The following is a 25,809-nucleotide window of genomic DNA, read 5'->3' on the forward strand; positions in this document are numbered from 1 at the left end:
ATGAGGTGTGTGGCCGTCTCTTCTGTCTCCAAGCAAGCCCTGCACAGGGGACTATCGGTGACACCTATATTAAACGGATGCTTGTTAAACGGATGCTTGTTAAAGGGGCCGTGACCCGTTATTACATGAATTGGACGTAGTTCCTGAAAAACGTTCCAAGCCACACACATGACATTGTAAGGGATTCGTGTTTAAAGATTAATAAATATTAGTGTATTTCATACTTGGGTTGGGCTACTTAGTCATGATGTCATTTAAAAAGTTAAAGGCTGCCATTTTTTGTCAGTCCGTTAATATGAATCACGTGACCAGCTTTGTGTTCTTAACTCAATTTCGACATTATTGTGGTTTGGAACGTTTTTCTGGAATTATGTCCATTAGTTACCTTACGTAATCTTGATCGTGTGAGTTAAAGCCTCCGAACTGTACATGGTAGAGCCTCTTTTATCTGTCTGCCTCCTTTATTATATAGCTCCTTGGTGTACAGCTTTATGACTGATGCAGGCCAACCAGAGGGAAAACGTCTGGGAGTTATGTTAATATAAGTAACTAGTGGACCCGACAGACGTTGTGCTGTACACACGTATTAAATTTGATAAATCGATCCAGCCGTTAGGAGGAGTTCACTAACATACACATGAGCAGGAGGATTATATTATATGGACGGAATTGACAATCTAAACCAATCTCAAATTCACTTGAACACGCACAAAAATTATCAAAATCGGTCCAGCCGTTTAGGAGGTAGTTCAATTGTGAATCTAAACCATTCTCGAATCCACCTGAAGACACACAGAAAGTTTTATTAAAATCGGTTAAGCCGTTTAGGAGGAGTTCAGTTACAACAGACGCACAAAAGAAATACTGGGTGGCCGAGAAGTTGACGTCCAAAGCTAGAATTTGAATTTGGCTCATTTTATTGGTCAATGTTCTGGGAAGTTTTTAAAAATAGTTAGAAGCCATAGGCTCCCCATTTTTTTTGATACCTTGAACATTTTCATACATTTAGCTGGAGCAGTTATCTTGAACTTACGACTCAATTCTAAACTAGTTCCGCATTGTCTAAACTATTCATAGTTTCTTATGCAGTATTGCAACTCTAGTTAATAATTATCAGCAATAAAATTAACTAAAAGTGTTCAAAAAAATTAGAAAAAAGTCCTAAACCACAATTAGGTGAAAAAAGCGAGTAAAAGGGAAAAAAATATTATCTCCTAAACTACGCAAAATCGTAGAACATACGTAGGGGTGATTCGGATACTCATCACCATGGAGGCTTTCAAATTTTAGCTTTGGACGTCAACTTCTCCGCCAACCTGTATATATATTAAGATTGAGTGTGAACAGGGAGAGGAGAGTGCGTCCGTCGGAGTACCACTCGTACTGCGACAAGCGGTACGGCAAGTGGCGTGCGATGTTCGTGCCGGCCGACTACACTCAGTGCCGCTGCTGCGACGAGTGTGTGCCCTACCGAGGTGGGTATCACGCACGATACACTTTGTTCTAGTATTATATGTACCTACAACAACAAATACCACATCCAAGAACTTTTTGATTCAATTTAAATAAGGGACGAGACGAGCAGGACGTGCAGCCGATGGTAATTGATACGCACTGCCCATTACAATGCATGCTGCTCCGGACTCTTGTAAAACCCCAAAAATTATGAGTGGCACTACAACTGCGCTAGTCACCTTGACACATAAGATGGCAAATCTAATTTGCCCAGTAATTTAAATAGCAAGTCCTAAGTCATCTTTTAAAATAAGCGTTCTAGGTGGTATCTTCATCTGCTGAGATAAGATCTTACTTTCGGACAGGATTCTTCGAATTCTTTCCCTTACTGCTTTGACCCCCTTTTTCGTACGAACACTACGTAGTGTTCGTGTCAAGCTGGTCACGTGATGATAACGCCCTGATGAGCTATACCTTACCCCACGAGAGGTGTGTACGCGATCACCATCGAATCGTTTACAAAAAACGTTTACGACGACGGCTAGATCTTTTTCTGTCACAAACAGAGGAGGTCTCGTTGTACCTGTTAATAGCCCGGTACAGAGACATTTTACTAATACCAAGCGTATGGAACGCTTAAGAATTGCATTTGTTTCCATGCCTACTTTGTGTAATGCAATCACAGCGATTCGGTTCTCTTTATCATCCCACTCTATTTTAATAGTGCAAAATATTGCACAATGTATTGGCGCCAAAATAATAATATATAATAATAAATAAATAATAAAATCATTTTATTGCAGGTCAGGGACCCATAGAAAACATGTTTACATATAAGTAGGTAGTCAAAATATTTTAAAATTATAAATAGAATATGTATGAAGATAATTAATTAATTAATTAATATAAAATTAAAGTCACTTCAAAATAAATAAAAATAAATAGTCATTTTACGTTAGGGATCTGGTGTACCCTTAGCCAGTGTTTGTAAAACACATTGTCAATGGATGCCTCAGCGACAACCTTAATCATCTTATTATTAGAATAACGGACGGTTTCCCAGAAACCCGCTATTCTATTCCGTATAACAGCGTAGTAGTCCGGGACTCCAGCGTCGGCGAACATGCCCGACGCGCTACAATACCTCGGCATTTTTAATAAAATGCGAAGGGCATCATTATATTGAACCCTGAGGATGTTAAAGGATCTTTTGGTGTAGTTGATCCATAATTGTGAAGTATAAAAACTCATACAGTACGCATTAAACAACGTAACTTTAACATCCTCAGTGCACCGAGAAAATCGGCGAGCGATCATGTTGCACCTTATTGCCAGTGACCTTCGCTCTCGCTCTATGTCAAGATCGTCGCTGAGGGACCCCGTCAACATGTGTCCGAGATACCTGAACTGTTGCACAACCCGAACTGGTGTCCCATCTAATAAAACTGGTGGTATCCTCTCCGGACCTTTACCAGCTCTAAAGACCAACATTTCTGATTTGCGTACATTGTATTTTAATCCATGTCTTAAGGCGTAACTTTCGCAAATCGATACTAATTTACGAAGACCGTTTATTGAGGGGCTAAGTAGCACCATGTCATCAGCGTAGCTTAAGTTGTTAAAACAAACTCCGTCAATATGACAACCGATACCAGTACCACTCAGCTCCCCAATAAGGTCATTAACGTAAAGATTAAACAGGTCTGGAGAGGTTAGCCCCCCCTGACGTACACCACACTCTAATCTAAACTCACTAGAGGCTGTGTCGCCCCAACGCACAATGTTCGTTTGATTCTCGTACCAATATCTCATCAGCACGACAATACCGCTGTGGACGTTTGAGTCACGCATTTTTCTCCATAATATATTATAATTAACAAGATCAAATGCGCGACTCAGATCCAGGAAACACGCATAGATTGATGTTTCACGACTTTTATAATAATTCACGGCATGCTTTAGAGACAGAATTGCCGAGTCTGTAGAGAGACCGGGACGAAAACCAAACTGAGAATCATTAATCCGTATATTCTTCATCAGTTCAGGCTGCAACAACCGCTCAAGTACCTTACCAGCAATTTTCCCTAGTGAAATAGGCCTATAGTTAGCTATATTGGACATGTCACCCGTCTTGTTTTTCGGCACAGGAACCACTACTGTCTTTAACATATCTGCAGGAAGATAGCCATATTTAATACACATATTAAATAGCGTTGAGAGGGCCTCATACAATTTGTTTCCAGCGTAGAGCATGTGCTCAACACCCAGACCATCATGGCCTGGTGACTTACCGCATTTCATATCTTTAATCGTTCGGAATATAACTGTTGGACTAAAGTTTACTATTTCAGACGATGGTGTCAATGGCTGGGAGTCAGTCACATGCGCCACGTCTAATGGTTTCACGGAGAAATGTTTTGCGAACATGTTGGCTATCTCCGTGCTATCCTGTACGTTACTGACATTTAGTGGCCTACTTTCTTTTTTATTTAATGACTTAGTAGCTTTCCAAAACTGTGTAAAATTTTTGTCAGCTCTATGCGTCGCTAAAATGTCCATTTTTATAGATTCCTCATTATTCAGGCACCACTTTAATTTCTTTTTAAATATAGCGCGGGTCTTCGCCATATCATTATATATTTCTCCACTACTAGGCCTACCACAGTCTACCCAAAACTTAAAAAACAATCTTGCAGTTTGATAACTATCTTTTACGTGATGATTCCAGCCCACTACTTGTTTTTTATGGCGGGATTTGTGCACACCAGATCTCAAATATTTACTATTAATAGCTGCATATTTTAAAATACCAATTACATCATTGTAAAAATTATTAATAAAATCTAAAACACCCTTAGAGCTATATAAATTGTTTGCATTATAGTGACTAGAGTCAAGTAACTTATTAAGATTTTCAGTACATAGATTAGTATACATATTTATTTCATCTGCATTTCTCTGTCCCCATCTGACGTCCTTATTTAAATTATCATTATTACATTTCTTACTATCTACTTTTTTAGTTATAAGCTTAATATCACAGTTAACAAACAGTGGGAAATGATCAGACCAACTAACACTGTTATCCACATACACACATACAACTGTATTTTGTGCAGCAATAGTTGCCAGGCAATGATCCAGCCACTTGGTCGTTCCATGAGACTCACTAAGGAAGGAAAATGTTCTCGAGTCTGCTCCTAATGCATCTATATCCGCACAAACCCATGTTTGCTCCTCACAAAATGACAGCATCTCTCTGCCGAATCTAGCTGAGGGGTGCGCGTTGTAGTCACCGAGCATAAATACGGTCTCAATCCCACATTCTTCAATCACTGCACTCATCCTACTAAGAATATCCGTGAACTCTGGCAAATTATCTTCTATATCAATAGGCATATATACGTTAAATAGTAATAAATGGCGATCCACAGAACTAATTTTGACAGCCGCCAACCTATCACTCTCACAATCCACTACAGTTACATTATTAAAAAGAGACTTACGCCACATTATAGTTAAACCTCCGTAGGGACGTCCACGCAATATCCCAGCTGAGGAGTCAACTTAATGAACAACTTAATGAACAATTATATATAAATGACAGATTCCAAATTCAAATGTAATATTTTGTTTACTTTTAATTGTAATAGTATTTATGGCCAGATCAAGTATCGTTGTCCCACGGTTTTGTCGTCTAATCAATGGTGAGAAGGTAATTAAAATAAATAACAGCTTACGCTAAAACAGCTCTCAGTTATTAAGTTAACCAATTTGGTCCATCTATATAATGACAATCAATAAAATGGTTGTGAAATAAGTTTGTGTTTTGTTCATTTAGAATTAGATCAGTCCTGTGTTAAGGACGATTACAACTTTGATGCCGACGAATTTCTTCCGGTAACCACGTTGGGTAAGTTCATCTTAAATATTTGCAAGAGTAGTTTAAGAAAATGCAACGTCAAAATGAGCCGAGCGAGCCATCTACTGGGCGAGCGCGTTCGGCGAGCACGCTCGGCGTGCACGTTGGCTTAATGTTGGTGAATGTGTGCAGGCTGCTTAACGTGTATCGTAGTATTCTTAAAGTTGTTTAAATTTTACTTGTGCTTGTTGTAATTTTCAGTTTTGGCTTAAAACATCCTTGTTTTTTTTTTGTTATTTTCCATTGTAAACTAAAAAATAATTGGTTAAAACTTAGTATCCCATAGCACGAATAATGAGGGAAAAATATTGTATTTGATAGAGCTTAGTCCACGATGATAACAGTGCCGGATTAACCACGTAGTAAAAGTAGCAATTGCTACGGGCCCCGCGCGAAAGGGGGCCCCACATATTTAAACCATCTCTCTCTAACTCGTCTCTGCTTGAGCGTAATTTTTTAATAAAACTTATTAAGATGTGGTTTATTGAATTTACTTGAAGTCACAAAAACGTAAAACATTTAATAACTAAGACAAACCACGTCAGTCGACAACAGACTATTTCCAATATAGACCAAGGGCTCTCTGAAAGAATTTGCAACGGGCCTCGCGTTTGCTTAATCCTGCACTGGACAGAGAAAAAAGCATTTTAACCTAACCTCAAAATATTAAAAATTTTAAGGCTTGGTACATTTGTATGGGGAAAAAAGAAAGGGAAACGCCTAAATTTCGTTTCTAGCACTGGCCGGCCACGCTCGGATTGTGCGTTGTTTTAACTATTCTAACGTAACCTAACCTAACCAATTTTATAAATTATAGTTGATAGAGCATTGATCCACGGTAATAGTACTACTAATCTTATTACAAGTTAATGCACAGTTTTCAAGAAAATAACGAAAAAAAATTCTAACCTCTAAACGCGTAAAAATTGTAAATAAAGCACAGAACACAGGAACATTCACGAAACTACGATAGAAACGGAATAAACATTATCGGAAAACGGAATACTTAAACAATATAGGAAATAAATGAAAAATAATTACTTTTTACTGGCTTTACAACTCTGAAATTCTTAGTCTTAAAGTTATCATTGATGAAGACTAGTTTATCCCTGACTATTTTGAACGTTTTATTTTACTGTTTTTCATTTACCATTGACGGTTATTAGCAAGTTTTTAGACTCCCGCCGCCATGCATTTACGATTTTATAACCGTTTAAGGTTAGAATTTATTTGATTAGGTATTTTCTTGAAAACGGTGCATTACCTTGTAATAAGAGTGGTATCAATATAATCGTGGACTAAAGCTCTATCAACTACATTATTTTTTACCTCCCACTTTGTGCTACGGGACATTAAGTTCAACCCAAATAATTTATAAGTATTTAATTGATGGAACTGTTTTTGTCTTCTAGTTTCTGTATATTTGTAACCTCACCTATCATTATTTTTATTATTATGGTAAAATTGTGTTTTGTTGCTGAATAAATAAATAAATAAATAATATTGTGTAGATCTGAGGGCTGGCTGTAATCCGTACTGGGGCCACCCGGAGCAGGAGTTCAGAGCTCTCCGCTGTGACCGTGTTCTACGCAGATGTAAGCGACCATTGTCACTATTCACTTTTCAATCATAAAAGTTCTTTAAAAGACATAAAAGGCATTTATTTTTTCAAAATTCCTTTACAATTCTTTTTGATGTCTTATTCTAACACTACAACCTGTTCGGAAACAAACGGCGCTCGGAGAGAGAAAAATTGGCGCAAAGAACCCAGCTTTCTTTTTGTGTTCTTTACTATATTGTACTGTTATTATTTTTTTTTTATGAAAATAAGGGACGAGACGAGCAGGACGTTCAGCTGATGGTTATTTATACACCCTGCACATTACCGTAAGTGCCGCTCAGGATTTTTGAAAAACCTAATAATTCTGAGACCTGGAAACAGTTCGTAAATCATAGATTCGTGGACAGACAGGTTAAAGCCACAAAGTAGTAAATACATAATATTGGTTTAATTTATAACATAAATACTTGCAATATTTTAATTATTATTTGTAAAAGAATGACTCCAGAGCGTTATATTATAAGCTCTATGCATATAAGTATACACTACTGCCTCCTGGACACCACAAGCGCCCATCAACGTGCTAAACATTACTGCTTCACGGCAGAAATAGGCGCTGTTGTGGTACCCATAATCTAGCCGGCATACTGTGCAAAGGAGCCTCCCACTCTCACATATCTGTTGATTGTCAAAAAAATACATGGCTATTACTAACTGCGACCATTTCAGGTGTGCCCGCCAACATTCCGCTGATGCTGAATGAAACGTTGCCCGGGTTAGTTACTCATTGTTATAAACTGCCGCTTAACCACACAATATATTTGTTGACAGCCAATCAGATTTTGTTTAAAATTTAATTGGTTAGTTACTTAATCGCGAACCTATATAGCTTTAATTTATCTTCAAAAACTGAAGCTTACATAATCTGATCGTCGGCGTAATATATATCATATATTACCATATATATTACCAGCATTGATAAAGTTATTAGTGTAATCACATGCTCGTACTAAACACGAAACTATTATTTTTCTTTTTTTTTTTATGAAAATAAGGGTCGAGACGTACAGGACGTTCAGCTGATGGTAATTGATATGACCCATTACAATGCAGTGCCTCTCAGGATTCATGAATTACCCAAACAATCTGAGCGGCACTACAACCGCGCTCGTCACCTTGAGTCATAAGATGCCAAGTCTCATTTGCTCAGTAATTTCACTATTTTATTATTAATCACTATTTTTTATTATTATTGAATTTATTACTTTACGATAAGTTTCGGTTGCAAATTTATTTTTTGTTGTTTACCGTAGGCTGGTTGTTGTAACAAATCAACATCATAACTCCAATTTGAACGTCGTTCACCGCCATCTTGAGACGTCCTTGTTATTATTTGCAAGCGACCCAGCGTATTGAGCACAGCTTTATGCATAATATGGGTATTAAGGGCTGTTTGATCTTTGGTGTGTCGTGTCTTCGATGTCACACAGTGTTGCTGAATAGGGCGAACGTGATAGTAACACACACCAGTGGGAGGCTCCTTTGCACAGGATGCCGGCTGGATTATGGGTACCACAACAGCGTCTATTTCTTCCGTGAATCAGTAATGTGTAAACATTACTGTGTTTCGTTCTGAAAGGCGCCGCAGCTAGTAAAATTACGGGGCAAATGAGACTTAACATCTTATGTCTCAAGGTGACGAGCGCAATTGTAGTGCCGCTCAGAATTTTCGAGTTTTTCAACAATCCTGTGCGGCATTGCATTGTAATGGGCTAGGTGTTTGAATAGCCATCAGCTGAACGTCCTGCTCGTCTCTTTCCTTATTTTGATATAAAACACTATCACATTCTGTGTCACCGCAAGTATCTGTGTTTCATAATTACCATTGGTGCTATCATAGCCTCAGCAATTCTGAGGGTCCATTCTGTCGGTGCACCTAGATCTTAAGGATTAAGTCCACATCTGTGCGTGTGTCTACAAGTCCCACAGTCGAGCTAGAAGTAATCGTCATCGTTAGGATGGTTGTTTCCGGTCCTCTTTAGAATGCGTGTCTCTAATTTTTCTCCGATGTTAATACGTTTATTCTGGCACTCATACTCAAAAGGCGTAGTGCCGGATTTTTGGAAGTTCACTCTTGTTATGTCGAACTCTGAAAAGGCTGACGGCTTACTGCTGACTATTGCTACTACTACTTATACCTATTTATACTATCTCTCTATTCTCCAGCTAGTACCCTGTACTAGGGAACATAGTTGTACTTCAAATTCAAATTCATTTCAAATAGTTTTATTCGAAATAGGATGTGACATCACTTATTTAAAGTCAAATACTACCACCCGTTCCAAAAATAATGCCTCAGACCTGAGAAGAATGTTCGCAACAAACTCAACGGGCTTTTTTTTTCAGGAAAGCTATGTTTACAAAGTAATATTGTACAATTAAATTTATTATTTAAAAGCTTGAGGGCGGTCCCTCCATACCCAATCTGTGGAATCATTAAGAAAATAACTTATGTTATAGTAACCTTTACCACGCAAACGTTTTTAGCAATTCCTTTGAATATCGTAATACTTTTGTTTTGAACATTCGTACAAGCATAGGTACCCATATATGTCATACAACAACATCATAATTACGAAATGACTGCCACTTTAAGTTCTAAGTTGTCTTTTTTATAAATAATGCAGGCGTCGCAGCTCCCGGTACGAGCCGCCGTCTTCCATTGACTGTCCGGTGTCTTGTCGGGGGTACCAGTGTTCTTCCGGGTTTGTCAAGGAAGAAGCCTGTTCAGCCGGCGCCTTCCTGCCTGACAAGGACCAGTGTAACTGCTGTGGCAAATGCAGCGCGTATCAACGTTAGTAAATGTCTAGAATTTGTTATGTTTTTAAAGTGAATACCCTCATTTCTAGGATTAATACACAAATAAAATTTGAAAACAAAATTTTATGAACGATGCGGGACTCGAACCAACTACCTCTCGCATTCCGTGCGAGTGCTCTCCCAATTGAGCTAACCGTTCGAGTGACGTATCGTCATAGAATCTTGTATGCTTTGTTCGAATCTCAGGTAGTGGCTTCATCTACAGGATCTACTTTACAGTTGATATCCTGCTCAACCCCAATATTTGCATATTAGGAAATTGGTTTGAGATTTCGCTCTTGTAAAACTAAACAATTTATGATGTTTTTTTTAAAGAAATTTTGTTTTAAAATTTTATCTGTAAATGTCAAAAAATTTTTAACTTCCTTCAATTAGTCAGAAATATCTATATTTTAAAACTAAGCAGCACTTAGCATGGAAATATAGTGCATGCATGCATTAGCGACCTAAAAGAAAAACAATAAAAAAAAATAAAATTAATTCTAAGAGAATTTGTGACGGGGCCCGGTATCCGTTATCTACATTTTGATCACCTCTCAAGAAACTCCACTCGGAAACCCGAATACTTTTTTTATGAAAAAGGAGGACAAACGTGCGTACGGGTGATCACCGCCGACCACATTCTCTTGCAACACCAGAGGCATCACAGGATCGTTGCCGGCCTTTAAGGAAGGTGTACGCGCTTTTTTTGAAGGAACCCATGTCGTATTGTCCTGGAAACACCGCACAAGGAAGCTCATTCCACAGCTTTGTAGTACGTGGAAGAAAGCTCCTTGAAAACTGCACTGTGGAGGACCGTGACTAGATACTTGCACGTGAGTGAGGTTCTAAGTGGGATTGGCATAGAAACGACCAATTATTATGAGAAAGAACGACACGCACCTGTCAGTCATATATTTTCTGAGGATTCATTATTCAAATTAAAGTAAATGTTAGTTATGGACTCGCAATGTGGGTCTCTGATGCTCAATAATATATCAACTTGCTTCCAAAATTTCGAGGAATAACATGACTTTGAATAGCTTAACATAATAATATTGACACACTTTTACACATTATTTTATTTATTTATTTATTCAAGGTCCACCAACACAGAATACACAAGACATTTCATAAGATTAGGTATAACATAAATTTCAAAAATCGTGTTCCTGCAATTACAGGTGAACAATCATGCACATAAACATACAAACAATTTAGTTCTTAATTATATAAAAGTATATATATATAACTATAACGCTAACATGTCAAAACAATATAAAAAGATAAATTAATTCCACAAATCATTACAAGCTACAATACAGTCACTTCAATATAATCACTAAAATACAATATAGGTACAATAGATTTTGTCAATGCGTTTTTTATTATAAATTAGGTCATTACATTTTACTAATCAGAGTGTCTGGTTTCTCTTAAATTGTGCTACTGTATCTCCAAAAACATCTATAGATCGCTTGTTTGAAATTATAGTAATGTATTGACGCAACAGCCTATTCAGTGGGGAGTTACATCCGAGATTAGAGTTTGTTCGATCAGGTATATACGGTTTATATTTTGCGGTGCGACACCACAGCGTGTGGTTTTGCACCAGAATAGCACCACCCCATCTCCTCCCGTGGGTATCGTAAGAAGCGACTAAGGGATACAAACAACGGAGGATGGGCAGCAGCATACTTCGTTAAGAGCCCACCACTTACTGCGATCGCCAACCCGCCTGCCAAGCGTGGCGATTACGGCAGAAAACACCACTCAAAAAATATGATAGACACAATAAGGCCCCGGCCCCCAGTCCCCGGCGGCCCCGCTCGTGGTGGCCACGGTAGCAGCCGCATAAGCGACGGGGCAGGGGGTGCTAAGAATCCCTGGGTGCGGCAGCGCTACCACAATCGAAGACCATTGCCAGGGCAACATACAATGTCAAGACACTGTGGACCGACGAGAAGTTGGAGGAACTGGAGGAAGCTATGAGCAGATTACGATGGGATGTCGTGGGGTTATCTGAGATCAACTGTCCCAGGGTGGTGTCGGGTTCCTCGTTCACAAGTCTCTCGTCAACAACGTAGCTGAGGTGTGAGAGCGTGTCGACTAGGGTAGCGTACCTAATACTCAGAATTACTGAACGGTTTTCGTTGAAGGTCATTCAGGTCTACGCTCGGACTTCGACACACTCATACGACGAGGTGAAGGCCATGTATGAGGACATCTCAACAGCCATTCACATTCCGAAGACCCACTTCAACATTGTCATGGGAGACTTCAATGCAAAACTAGACAAACGTAGCGGCGATGAGTTGAGAGTGGGGAAATTTGGTTATAGAAATCGGAACGCCCGAGGCCAGATGCTGGCTGACTTCATGGAGAAGGAGGATCTCTATATGATGAACTCCTTCTTCATGAAGCCAGAACAACGCAAATGGACTTGGATCAGCCCCGATGGTGCCACTAAAAATGAGGTCGACTGCATTATTTCGACCAAAAGACAAATTTCAATGATGTCTCCGTGATCTACTCAGTGAAAACTGGGAGTGATCACTGCTTAGTAAGAGGCACATTGAATATCAATCCAAAACTGGAGCGTCACGCACCCATTCAGATCCAAAACCCCGAAAACTTTCAACTCGAATTGCAAGACCGCTTCGAATGCGTCGGTGACTGCGTAGATGTGGACGAGTATAACAACAGGTTCGTGGCAACTGTTCAAACGGCTGGGTCTAAGTTCTTCAAGGCCAGCCGTTCAAAAAGAACCGGAAAAATCTCAGATTATACCCTCAAGTTGATGGATATAAGACGCCAAATGACCCTTCAGTCCCCGGACGATTCTTCCCAGTATAGGCAGCTAAATAGACAGATCTCCAAGTCATTGACCCCGATATACGCCGCCACAATACACATTGTGTGAAAGCGGATAGAGCGTAACAAAGGCTCAAAAGTATTCGCACGAGATTTATCTATCGGGCAGAGCCAACTGACAAAGTTGAAGACCGGTGACCGGTCGTTTCGTCTAAACCCGAACTTTTGAGGGAGGTCGAGAAGTTTTATGGATAGTTATACACGACCGCACGGGCACCTGTTACCAACAAGGCTGGAGACCCAAGAGCCAAATCAACCCGACACTCTACCGAAGATATCCCAGACGTCAGCCTGTACAAGATTAGTATGGCCCTAAAACAGCTTAAAAACAACAAGGCGCCGGGTGATGATGGAATTATAACTGAGCTTCTGAGACCTGTACTTAAGACCCTCCAGAAACGACCCTCCACGAACTATTGTACTCCAGCTACTATTATATTAATTTTAAGGGGGGTAAGTTAAGTTGTCCACAGACACCATTATCGAAAATTGTAAAACGTACGACGTGATTATTCTAACAAGAACATGGTTAAACGATTCTTTTTTTTGATGGGGAGCTATTGAAATCCTATTACAATTTAAACAGACGTCACCGCAACAAATCGCAATCAAATCGTAAAGTTGGTGGCGGGGTTTTGATAGCAGTCACAAAATTAATATTTTTTTTTATGACAGTAAGGGACGAGACGAGCAGGACGTTCAGCTGCCGGTAATTTATACGTCCCGCCCATTACTTTTTATTTATTTATTTATTTGGATCATCAACATTACATATATTACACATTTATATAAACTTATGCTAGGTACAATTATTCTGATATATGTAACAATTAAAGATGAACACATCATTCAATGGTAACAGTGAACAGTGTGATTTATACAGTCAAAAATGTCTAAGTACAAAAATGTATATAAAGTAAGGATATAATTTATATGGTTTTATAATGAAGAGGATATAGGTACATACTACTTGGAAAAAAAAAAATTCACAGGTTAGCTTGATGTGCGAGAATTTTTACAAACTTTTTTGAATTATCGTTGAAAATATCGATTTCTGAATTTTTTGAATTTACTTCGTTGTATAATCTACAAAGCCTGACGATGGGGGCGTTGAGTCCAATGTTTGTTCTGCAGTAAGGAATGTGAAAGATCTTGGATATCGTCTGTCTTGGGTATTTAAAGGGTACTGAGAGGGATATGCATTCTTGAAGATCAGAATTATTTATTTTATTATTAACTATTTTGTGCAGAAATAATAAATCTAGGTAGCTGCGACGAGATTTTAGTGAATGAAGTTTAAAGAAGTCGAGGCGTTGGGTATAAGGGCATCTATAAGATATTCCAGGTGTTGAAAAAGCTAGATGTCTGGAAAAAGACCGCTGTATTGATTCAATTCGTTGCGACTGCAAACTGTAGAAAGGATTCCAAACAACACTTGCGTATTCAATATGGGTTCGTACTAGAGCATTAAACAGTAGTATTTTGGTTTTTACACGACGGAATTTATTGGTGTTGCGTCTCATAAAGCCAAGCATCTGCGTAGATTTTTTAACGACTGAGTCTATGTGCGAATTGAATGTGAGTTGATTATCGATAAGAACACCTAAATCACGGATTTCACTTACTTCTTGTATCTCTGTATTATTTAACGTGTAAACAAAATTCGATGGTTTCTTTTTGCGGGTAAATTTTATAAGGAAGCACTTGCTGATATTTAAATACATATTGTTAGTGTAACACCATGTCCATATTCTATTTAAATCGGCTTGTAGTTGTGCACACGAGACAGGGGATGCGGTAACATAAAGCTTCAAATACCGAACTAATATCGTTGATAAATAACAAGAATAAGATTGGTGCAAGGTGGGATCCTTGCGGCACACCAGAGGTTGCATAGTAAGTATGTGACTTATAACCGTTGGTCATCACTATTTGGGATCTCATTCCTAAATAAGATATAAGCCAGTTAAGAAGTGAACCACATACACCGGCGGTTTTTAATTTCAGTGTAAGCAAATTGTGGTCAACTTTGTCAAATGCGCTTTTAAAATCTGTATAGATACTGTGTACTTCATGGCCCTTATCTATGTTACTGCAAATATTGGAAACGTAGGAAACTAAGTTTGTTTGGACAGATCTTCCGTTGAAAAACCCGTGTTGGTTATTTGAAATAGTGGCACTGATATGCCTAGTTATGGTAGGAGTAACAAGAGATTTAAAGAGCTTGGCAAGGCAAGATAGTATTGCAATTGGCCGGTAATTTTCTACTTTCGATAAGTCGCCCTTTTGAAATATAGGCACTATTTTGCTTTCTTTCCATACTTCCGGAAATATGCCATCTTGTAATGATTTGTCAAAAATTAGAAACAGAGGAAAAGAGAGAACAGTACTACATTTATTAATGAAAAATGGGTGGATATCGTCAGGGCCGCTAGCTTTAAAATATTTATTTTTTTGATTTTTTTAATAATATCTGTTTCTGTTATATAAATACAATTGATGAGTGTGTCCGACAGTATTTGTGATGGGTGATTGTGTGTAGAAGTCTTTATATTAGAGTACACTGAATAAAAGTGGGAGGCAAAAAGGTTAGCTATTTCAGGGCCGGTATTTGCACGGAGTCGTCTTTAGTCATTCTGTCAGGTAGTTTACATTTATTTTTCTTTTTATCCTTAATGTATCGCCAAAACGCCTTTGGATCTTTTGTTATATTGTCCTCAATATTGTTTCTATAAACAGACAAACAATGATCATGTAAGGAGTGACACCGATCCCGGAGGATTTCAAATTCCAGTCGATCCCGCGGGTTTCTATATTTTTTATATTTTGCACGGACTTTATTTTTTTCCGAAAGTATTTTTATTAGTTGTCCAGTATGCCAGTGAGGATATCTGGAAGTTTTCACCTTGCGCTTTGGTACATATTTTGATATAGTTTTCCACAACTTGTTATATAGGACAGAAACCATTTCATTTACATGTTTTTCTTTTAGTTGGTCTTGCCATGGATAGCTCTTTAATTCTTTTTTAATAGCATCATAATCGGCTTTGAAATAATTATAATCGCTACGGGGCTTAGGTTTAAGGAAGGTAAGGTTGGGAAAACTTAGATTTAAAACGAGATTAGGATGATACGGATCTAATTTAGACAATAATTGTAATGGTTTACTTATATTTACAGAGTTGAAACTGCAAAGTACTAAGTCTAATATATTGCCGTTTGCGTTTTGAATATTATTGATTTGGTATAAATTATTAGTAGAGATAAAATCAATCAAATTATAACCTAAGGGATTGTGGTGGTATGATGGTAGAGTGTATGTACTGTTGTTTACGGGTGACCAGATAATTGAGCTCTGATTAAAATCTCCAATTATAATTAATTCTTCTGTATGATCGATGACAGAGTTAGCGTTATTAATAAAAGCAGCTTGAGTGTGAAGTTTGACAGGTGGAGGTAAATAGACAGCACAAATTGTTATTTTTTTAAGGATGTTATTCAGATTCAACTCTATAGTTATCCATAGATCTTCACATTCGCTTTCATAATGACTGATACGTGCTGAAGTTATGTCTTTCATTACTGCTATCATAACTACTCCGCCATCCAACTTGCTATTACTGGAAGTATGGCGATCACGGCGGTAGACCACATAACGACCATCGATGAATTCGTTATCAAATATTTGATTGTTTAACCATGTTTCGGTAAAAATTATAATTTTATATTCATTTTGAAGAATATTTTTATATATTTCATTAGTTTTTGTACGTATACCTCTTACGTTCTGATAATATATGTCAACAGAATCGAATTTGGAAATGGAAAACTGAGTCGCATTTAAATCTAAAACATAAAATACATATAGTTCCTAAGTAATTGACTTGAGAGTGTCATGACTGCGGATTAGAATGCAGGAGCACGATTCGTCTTTTCTCATATAGATTCGCCCGTTACGAACCCATACATACTTATAGCCCGAGACTTTAGCCGTTATTCGAGCAGCTGCATGTAAAGACTTATTTGCTGGGGTAAGATGTTCGCTAACGTAGATTGGGGCAAGAGGAGCACTTCCAGAAACACCGAAATGGCCAGAGTTTAGCTTTTCATGAGCCTTTTTATTTTTATTGAACTTTGTGACTGCGGCTAAGAGGGTATCACGTTGACGAGCACTTCGTAGTTTTGCTATTACAGCTCGGGGCCTTGTACTTTCTTTGTCCAATTTAGCCACGCGAGTAACATGTTGAATATCAGCATCTCCAATAGAGCATCCAACAGCTTCAGCAAGGCTTATAAGAGTTGTGGACAGATTTTCGGATCGATGTTCAGGGAGCCCGTTTATTTCAACGTTAGATTCGCGCATGAGTTGTTCGACGTTGCTCAACCTAGTTGTCAAATCTTTAACGGAACTTTGTAGTTTTTGATTGTCCGTTTGAAGATATTTTATGACTTCATTTTTTTCGTCCAACGATTTTTTGAGATCTTCATATTGCTTATTGAAGAACTCAAAGGAATCTTGGTAACTTCTCACCTGTGTTTTGATGTCCTTCAGTTGTTCGGCAACTTGCTGTTTAATTATTTGTGGCACTTCCTGTCTGAGAATGTCACGAAGACGGTTTTCTGTTACGAAATGATCTTGGTTGTTAGGAGACTGCAATATTGGGTTAGCTTTATTGACATTTGTGTCAATGTTTAAAGACGTTGAGTTCAAGGCAGGCGTATCTGTCAACGAATGACGTTTGCATTTGCCACATTTAACAGTCCGGTTCAGTTCTTGACGATGATCCTTGAATCAATATTCATACAGGAAAAGTGGTGTGGACCCTTGCACGAGGAACAATTTAAAAGGCATCCACGGTCTATCTTTTTATTACACTCTTGGCAATTCATAGTGCGAATGCTTCAAATCGACACAAGCGCCTAGTTCCGCTGATAATAAACTTCAATGAATGTTCAAGTAGGAATTTAATCCTTCACCCAATAATCTTGTTATTAAATTATAAATAAAAAACAAAATATTTTTTGAGCTGAGATTCGAACTCGGTTCGACGCGGCACAATCTAACGCCTTAGTTAGCCACAGAGCCACGAGGATTCTGACGCAATAACTGCAAACTGCGTTCACGTTAAGTACTTGGGCAAAACGATCAACACGAGACTGCTACGTCAACCCGACGGCAAAGTTTTTTTTCACTGTACCCACAATAGTTTTTAATTTTTTTCACTGCATACCACACTACTAATTTTGTTTCTATAATAAAAACCGATAAATTAACTTTCTGTAACAACACTTTTTGACCACAGTTCACTTTAGTTCATACCTTTCACTTTAATCAGTTTCTAAATTCTAATATTCGGGTTTCACTGCTTTAAAATTTAAAACAATACGGAGCTTGACTAAGCGAGGTGTCACCGTTAACGTCAACGATTTGATTATTATGATTACAATGCAGTATCGCTCAGGATTCTTGAAAAGCCCAAAAATCTACAGCGCCACTAAAATTGCGCTCATCACCTTGAGACATAAGATGTTAGGTCATTTGCCCAGTAATTTCACTACCTACGGCGCCCTTCAGACCGAAACACAGTAATGTTTACACATTACTGCTTCACGGAGGAAATAGGCGCCATTGTATTTCCCATAATCTAGCCGGCATTCTGTGTAACGGACCTCCCACTGGTGAGTCTGATAGGTTTCAATTATCTCTAAATATTTATTTTCAGAACTAAATGACAAATGCGCTGAGTTTAAAAAAACTGTTCATGTGGTCAATGGGAGCGAGGAGACAGAGGTAATATGTGAAATTAGCTTTCTAGAAATAGTCTTATAGGATGTATTATTCCAATTACTTTGGCTATATTATTTTTGTATTTTGTAGTTAATAGAGCATACTGTAACATTAAAAATAAAATTTTGATAATATTATTAATTTATTTGTTAAATTTTTGACAAGATCACGTTTTATTTTAACTTATGTTACGGTAAAAGTCATTTTTATTCGTTATTAATACTATCGTAAACAAAAACAGGTAGAAGAAGAGTTTTTGGAGCCAGGGTGTGATGATGGGCTAGTCTGCAGACACGGCTCCTGTCAGGATATTCATACTGTGCAGACTGTGGCCGCTGGGAGACGGAGGAGAGATGGTGGCCTGAGTATTGCAAAAGGTAATTCCCACATAGACCAATATGCGTTTTGATTTTGACTAAAACCTATTATTATACCCGTCTAGGTTTTAAGTGCCTAAAAGTTAAGGCAGAATAGGTTAGAGAATTATTACGTATTAAACTTTTAAAAATCTTTTTGCAAGTCTAATTATCCTAGCCATTAACGAATAAAATAGGGAGTCGTATTAAAAAAAATGTCATAGATTTGCATTTTTCGTGGAATGATAATGAAATTAAATTATTAAAACTTTCGTGAGACATGATTAACTTATGCTTAGTGGGCTTACGCTTATGGGTGGGATGATGTGAGAACATTTTGTGCACCCGTGGACACCAATAGTGACACAGTGTCAGTGATATCGTGCTCGTCATCACCACCGGCGCACCCCACGCCCCTCGCCCTGTCCAGCCGCGCACTATGAGCACAAGTCCGCAGTATGAGACGGGACGTTATCGCGAACCCACCACACTCACCCTTATGAAGGACCTCCGAACGGTCCGAAACTAGTCGGTACCGACATTGATAAATCGTGAGTAAAGCGGTATTACTGCATAAGTTAATAATGAAATTATGTTGATTGATATAAAAGTTGACCTAATGCTGTACTTGTTACTCTCCGTTGCCAGTTTTGCGGCATGATTTGAAGTGAAATAGAATGAGGTTGTCTACGAATCTGAGGCGGTGTATTTGTGGACTGAGGGTCTCTTAAAAGCTCGTACTCCTTTTTGAATTCTCAATTGACTTCCAATATTTCAGCTTGATTTTTTGTTGTGCTAATCTCGGAATGTTTTATTACTAAAACATGCTTTTATACTCAAGTAATTATAATTAACTTAACTTAAAAATACCGGTTTTCCGAACACCCATGTCCCCCAATTAGTTCGGATAATCGACGCTCTGCTGTATTTTTATTACTACAAAAAATATTATTATTGTTAATTTTTATTACTTAAGGATATAAGAAAATAAAAAAAAAGAAATATCAAGAGTAATTTAAAAACAATTACAAATTTATACTTTATTTAAAAATGAAATAATTTTATCAACATTTAAAAACATTAACAACATTTAATTATTTCCTTCGCCTGAAGTTTTCACAAACAAAAGTTATTTTGGCAAAATGGCTCTTATGCTATATTATAGTTTACTAACCGTTAGGACAAATTGACAGAACCGTGCAAACGTGAGCTGAAATACTTCAAAAAGAAATTCGGTAGATTTGGACACTTACATTACAACGCGCCGCAGTGCACGCCTCTGTGGCTCTACGCCCCTGTGCAGGTATGGGTTTCTATAACTTTATTAAATAAGGGAGTCTACAGGATGCCGGCTAGATTATGGGTACCACAACGGCGCCTATTTCTGCCGTGAAACAGTAATGTGTAACATTATTGTTTCGATCTGAAGCGAGCCGTAGCTAGTGAAATTACTAGGCAAAATATACTTAATATCTTATGTCTCAAGGTGACGAGCGCAGTTGTAGTGCCGCTCAGAATCTTGTGGTTTTTCAATAATCTTGAGCGGTACTGCATTGTAATGGGCAGGGCGTATCAACTGAACGTCCTGTTCGTCTCGTCCCTTATTGTCATTAAAAAAAACGAATTAGTAATATTTCACATTACTATCGTAATTTTGTGAATACTCATTTGTTTCCAAACTACAGTTCGGTGGAAGCTCTAATCTCTTGTCTGGTACACTCTCCTTGTTTATAATATTATCTGGGAAATCATATGACGCATCCTTCAGGGGATCTCTGGTGTAGCAGATGTCTTTTTTATGACAATAAGGGACGAGACGAGCAGGACGTTTGTCAGCTGATGATACGCCTTGTCCATTACAATGCAATGCCGCTCAGGATTCTTCAAAAATCCAAAAATTCCGCGCGGCGCTACAATTGCGCTCGTCACTTTGAGACATAAGATGTTAAGTCTAATTTGCCCAGTAATTTCACTAGCCACGGCACCCTTCTAACCCAAACACAATAATGCTTACACATTACCCATAATCTAGCCAGCATCCTGTGCAAAGGAGCCTCCCACTGGTAAAGTATCACATTTAAGTGGATAAAGTTATTAAAAGTTTTTAAAATATATTATTTTGTGAATGCTCATTTGTCAACAAACTTTGTCTATTGGCAAGGGTATTTATTAGCTTATCAGCCGCTTATCACCTCTAATATTTTTCGCCCTTCATGAACCGTTGACCATATTATGTAAAAATATATAAATTAACTACTAACGGCACATTTCAAGACATTGCCGGTCACTTTTATATTTTAATGTGTCTTGTATCGAGTCATACTCGTATGAACACCATCGTCGTATCGACGTTCTTTAACAACATTCCCCCTATTTATTTGACTGATTGATACATAACGGCAACCGTTTCACCAGTGGGAGGCTACTTTGCACAGGATGATGGCTAGATTATGGATACCATAACGGCGCTTATTTCTGCCGTGAAGCAATAATATGTTAGCATTACTGTGTTTCGGTCTGAAGGGCGCCGTACCTAGGCAAAATGTGCCGCACAGAATTTTTGGGTTTTTCAAGAATCCTGAGCGGCACTACATTGTAATGGGCAGGGCGTATCAATTACCATCAGCTGAACATCCTGCTCGTCTCGTCCCTTATCGTCATAAAAAAAACCTTCAAATCGAGACACCATCTAAAACGTCATTTACACGTGTGTGATACTGCAAGTGGCAAGAGAGTGAAGGTTTCGGTGGGCACTAACCACCAGAGAGTCATAAGTCATGATAATCATACTATACTACTTGTTGTAGCAGTAGTTTCTTACTTAGATCTGTATGGTTGCAACAGTGTCGTCGTTTCGCGTGCTACTGCGCACTGGAAGACGGGACATTCATGGAAGGCATCAAGGTCCCGAGGGTTGAAGTATCCAACATGAATTGTGGTTAGTTTCTAATACGTCAGTTTACATGAAAGCAACACTGATGTTATATTCATTCATGCTCGCACGGAACTCGAGAGGTCGCGGGTTCGTTTCCCGCATCGTTCATAAAATTTTGTTTTCAGGTTTACTCGTGTAATTAATCCCAGAAGTGAGGGTTGTCACTTTAAAAACATAAAAAATTGTTTAGATTAGCAAGAGCGACATCTCAAGTCAATTTCCTAATATGCAAATATTGGGGTTGAGCAGGTTATCAACTGTAAAGAAGATCCCGTAGATGAAGTCATAACTTGAGAGTTGAACAAAGTATACAAGATTTAATAAACGATACGTTGCTCGAACGGTTGGCTCAGTTGGAAAGAGCGCCCGCACGGAACGCTAGGGGTCGCATGTTCGAGTCCCGCATCGTTCATAAATAAAATTGTTTTCAGTTTTATTTGTGTAATTAATCCCAGAATTGAGGGTTACCATTTTAAAAACAAAACAAATTGTATATATTAATTCATATTATTTATTCGAACACAAGGTTCAATAATCCAAGGAATTTGTGAAATCTTAAGGCCTTAATAGTGCTATGCGGTTGACCGCAGCGATAAGCCGGTCGGGGACCAACCGGACTGCACAACCGTGCTGTAGAATCTATGAGCCGCATGCACGCCGTTTAGCTACCGGAGCGTTCATGTCTAGGATTTTTTTTATATTTATTTGACTACTACTTACTACTTTTTCTAATAAATAAGTTCTGACCATATTATTGCATTGTTTCAAACGGTCTCTCCCACTTTTGCAAATAGCCATCAAAGCGTCTTATTGAAATCCGATTAATTAAAGATTTTATTTTAGTCTTCGCGTCTTCTTTATAAATAACAATAGAATGTCAATAAAAATCTTATTTCTACGCGGTGGAAATTGAAATGCAAACTGATCCATTTTCGCGATGACTGTACCGACGCGAGCAGCACAGCTGGCATAACTGTAAAAGACTGAATACTACACATTAGAGCCAACCGTGTGCGTTTGACTGATGCGGTTTAACCGATCCGGTCAACCGCATAGCACGATCACCGACCTAATTAATACATTATTAAAATTTGCCATACCACGTAGCATAGACGAAATGTGTTTACAAATATATGTATTAACCGATATTGAAAATATACTATCAAGAAGTTAATTTCAAATAATAAAAAATACTATGGCTAAAGTCAGCATAAAATAGCAGTCACTGCCATTTCATGCTGGCTTCATATCACAGCGAGTTTCAATGAAAACCGAATTGTAGTTATTCGAAAGCAGTCGGTCTGAAAAGCTAGGGCTGAGTTGCACCAACTAACTTTAGCAATTTATCTACTAATTCAAAAAGGCTTACCAACTTAATATAATTTATTACTTATGTATTAAGTACTACTTAATACTTACTACTTAAACGTTAAGTGGTTAAGTTTTTTTCTGTTTCCAAGCCCTGTGGATATGTATCTTCGCCAAAATTCGCGACCTGTTCACCTTTAGCTGTCGGTATTTTGTAAAAAATCTTTAGGTGAACTGTACAATAATTCTGTTTGGTCTCGGTGACCATCGCGAGGTCTTGTGTTTCGCGGTTTGCCCCGGAAGACCACTATTTCAACTGGCTGTGTAGTCAGAATCACCACCCTGCTAAAGAAATAAAAGTGAGTTTATCTTCAGATTGTGCTCGAGAGAAGTGTAGGACAGAGTCGCAGATAGAATGCGATGGTTACGGGAACTACAAGGACGCTGTGTTTGCGTTCAATAACGAGCAATGGGCCACCAGTCAAGCAGCCACTGTGGGTATGTTTATATTTCTATTTATGTCAGCCATCTTGGAGCACGCCACAAACATCTAAAACATTTAATAAGATTTCTGTGTGGGGTACTATTCTAATGAATATCACTTTATTCATGTAGGTCACGGAAATGACACTTATGAATGTAAAAAATAGTAGATTGTTAACCGAGGGTCCAAAGAATCAATTTCCGAGGTATTTTGACGTCCGAGCGTAGCGAGGGCGACTATAGTCCGAGTAGGAATTGATTCTTTTACCCGTGTTAAACACTCTACTTTTTATTTCGAATATGAGGAAAATAAAACTATTTGTTTATCTAAACTATTCATAGATAAATGTAATAAGTGGTATCTATTTAAAATTAATTGTCAAATTAGGACAATTTATGTCGACTTTATTGAATTTTAAATATGGAACTCACCGCGTAATTGTTGCGGCTTATTCCGCTCAAAGAATTTGCGTTAAGTTCACACTGGCTGTTTAGAAAGTCACATGGCGGCAGCATTTTTTTTATTAGTTTTTCTTTTACATAAAACTCTTCACAGCTGACAGCAGTTCTATTTTTAAAGTTCATTCCGGCCCTTAGTTGGGAAGTAATTTGTATGAGTTATTCCCTCTCCGTGGAGGGAAGCAGCATTTTCTACCCAATAATCAGAACAAAACAAAAATACTTTCCGAGTATGAGAAATGAAAAATATTTTTTCTTATTGAATCTACCGCTACTTATGGGTTGCGCTAATGAGAAGAAGTAGCAAGAAACTCATTGCCACTCTTTTATTACAAGATTTACATTTTCATCGTTTTAAAAATCATTTCAATTACAATATAATATGTAAAGTGATAAAAAAACATACTCAAACGTCAAATAGTCAATGCATTACACGAGTAAGTCAAAAAAGTAATTATAAGTTGTTACAAATGTTATTGTGCAGTAGCTGCATAATCCACACACACATCTTATGATAGGTATCAGTTATAACTTCGATCAAAATGGAGATTCACAAACTGAGCCTGAATCATGCGAATCTCCCGTTTCATGGCTCATGTAAACAATGGTTTGTCGCCCCATTGGAATTAAATAGTTAAAGGATTCAAAGTCGAATAAACATTATTCAATTAGGCTTAAAATTAGCGCTTTAGAAGCGTCACTACAAATATTTCTTTTAAATTACTGAATTAAGCATATGTTCGTAAATAGTTGAGCTCGTGAGAAGAACATACAAGAAACTCAACGGCCACTCTTTTCAATCAAATACAGTATTTTACAATGGCTGTTATATACATAATCAATTAGTTTGTAAGGTGCTTTGGTGATTCTTAACTTATTCACGTTTAAGTTATTACTTACGATTATTAGCGACTAACGTGTTGTAGGTTTTTTTTTTGGATTATTTTGAAAGAGAACGGTACTGGCCAGTTACAATTTGTAAACAAACTGTGTAACAGTCGCCATCATCAGTTAATGTTCACAAAACAGACAAAGTTACCTCTTTCAAGTGATACGTAGTGCGCCATGCCAACGAGGAATATCATTGTGGATATACATTTTCAAAGATTCGAAATATTTTGACTAGTGGGAAGCACCTTTGCACAAGATGGCGGTTAGATTATGGGTACCACAACTGCGCCTATTTCTGCCGTGAAGTAGTAATGTGTAACCATTACTGTGTTTCGGTCTGAAGGGCACCGTAGCTAGTGAAATTATTGGGCAAATGAGATTTGACGTCTTATGTCTCAAGGTGACGAGCGCATTTTTAGTGCGCTCAGAATTTTTGGGTTTTTCAAGAATCCTGAGTAGCACTGCATTGTAATGGGCAGGGCGTATTAATTACCATCAGCTGAACGTCCTGCTCGTCTCGTCCCTTATTTTCATAAAAAAATATTTCAATTTGACTATGAAAGTCATTTTGAATGTGACACATTAATAAATTATAGTAGATAATGCATGAGTATAAACAAACTCATCAAATGATTGATAAATAATTAGTTTTACCCTGTCTAGCAAATTCTTATATTTTCAGATTGAAGGCAGGGATTTATTTTAATAATTTTTACACTTAATTCATACGTAATTTGTAAATTAAAGTAAGTAAAATGTAAGATTAAAGATTGCTAAAGACAATATCTTAATTTCTTGCAGGAAAATTGAGATCCACGCGAGCTCGAACAGGATTTGAAGCCGCTTTGCCAACACAGCCTTTATCTGAAATACAGAACAAATAAATTTACAAATATTATACAACAAAACTTTTTTATA

The 25,809-nt window shown here is 37.8% G+C and overlaps 1 protein-coding gene across 1 annotated transcript; it reads left to right on the top strand.

Annotated features, from left to right (window-relative positions):
* LOC126969681 (uncharacterized) lies at positions 1-25,809 on the top strand. Its single transcript, XM_050815228.1, has 12 exons — positions 1-5; positions 1,333-1,475; positions 5,297-5,368; positions 6,889-6,972; positions 7,668-7,713; positions 9,626-9,792; positions 18,395-18,462; positions 18,701-18,836; positions 20,009-20,118; positions 21,660-21,753; positions 23,434-23,556; positions 25,693-25,809. Exons 1-12 carry the CDS (start codon positions 1-3, stop codon positions 25,773-25,775), a joined length of 1,131 nt encoding a protein of 376 aa, XP_050671185.1. The 3' UTR covers positions 25,776-25,809.

Source organism: Leptidea sinapis, chromosome 19 (genome assembly GCF_905404315.1).
Source record: "Leptidea sinapis chromosome 19, ilLepSina1.1, whole genome shotgun sequence".
NCBI lineage: Eukaryota > Metazoa > Arthropoda > Insecta > Lepidoptera > Pieridae > Leptidea > Leptidea sinapis.

What these genes read in the sequence shown, in the direction of transcription:
- LOC126969681 (XM_050815228.1), top strand. An exon ending in TCTTCCGGTAACCACGTTGG is followed by an intron (nt 5,369 to 6,888) that starts GTAAGTTCATCT and finishes AATATTGTGTAG; the next exon opens with ATCTGAGGGCTGGCTGTAAT. An exon ending in AGTATCCAACATGAATTGTG is followed by an intron (nt 21,754 to 23,433) that starts GTTAGTTTCTAA and finishes GTTTATCTTCAG; the next exon opens with ATTGTGCTCGAGAGAAGTGT.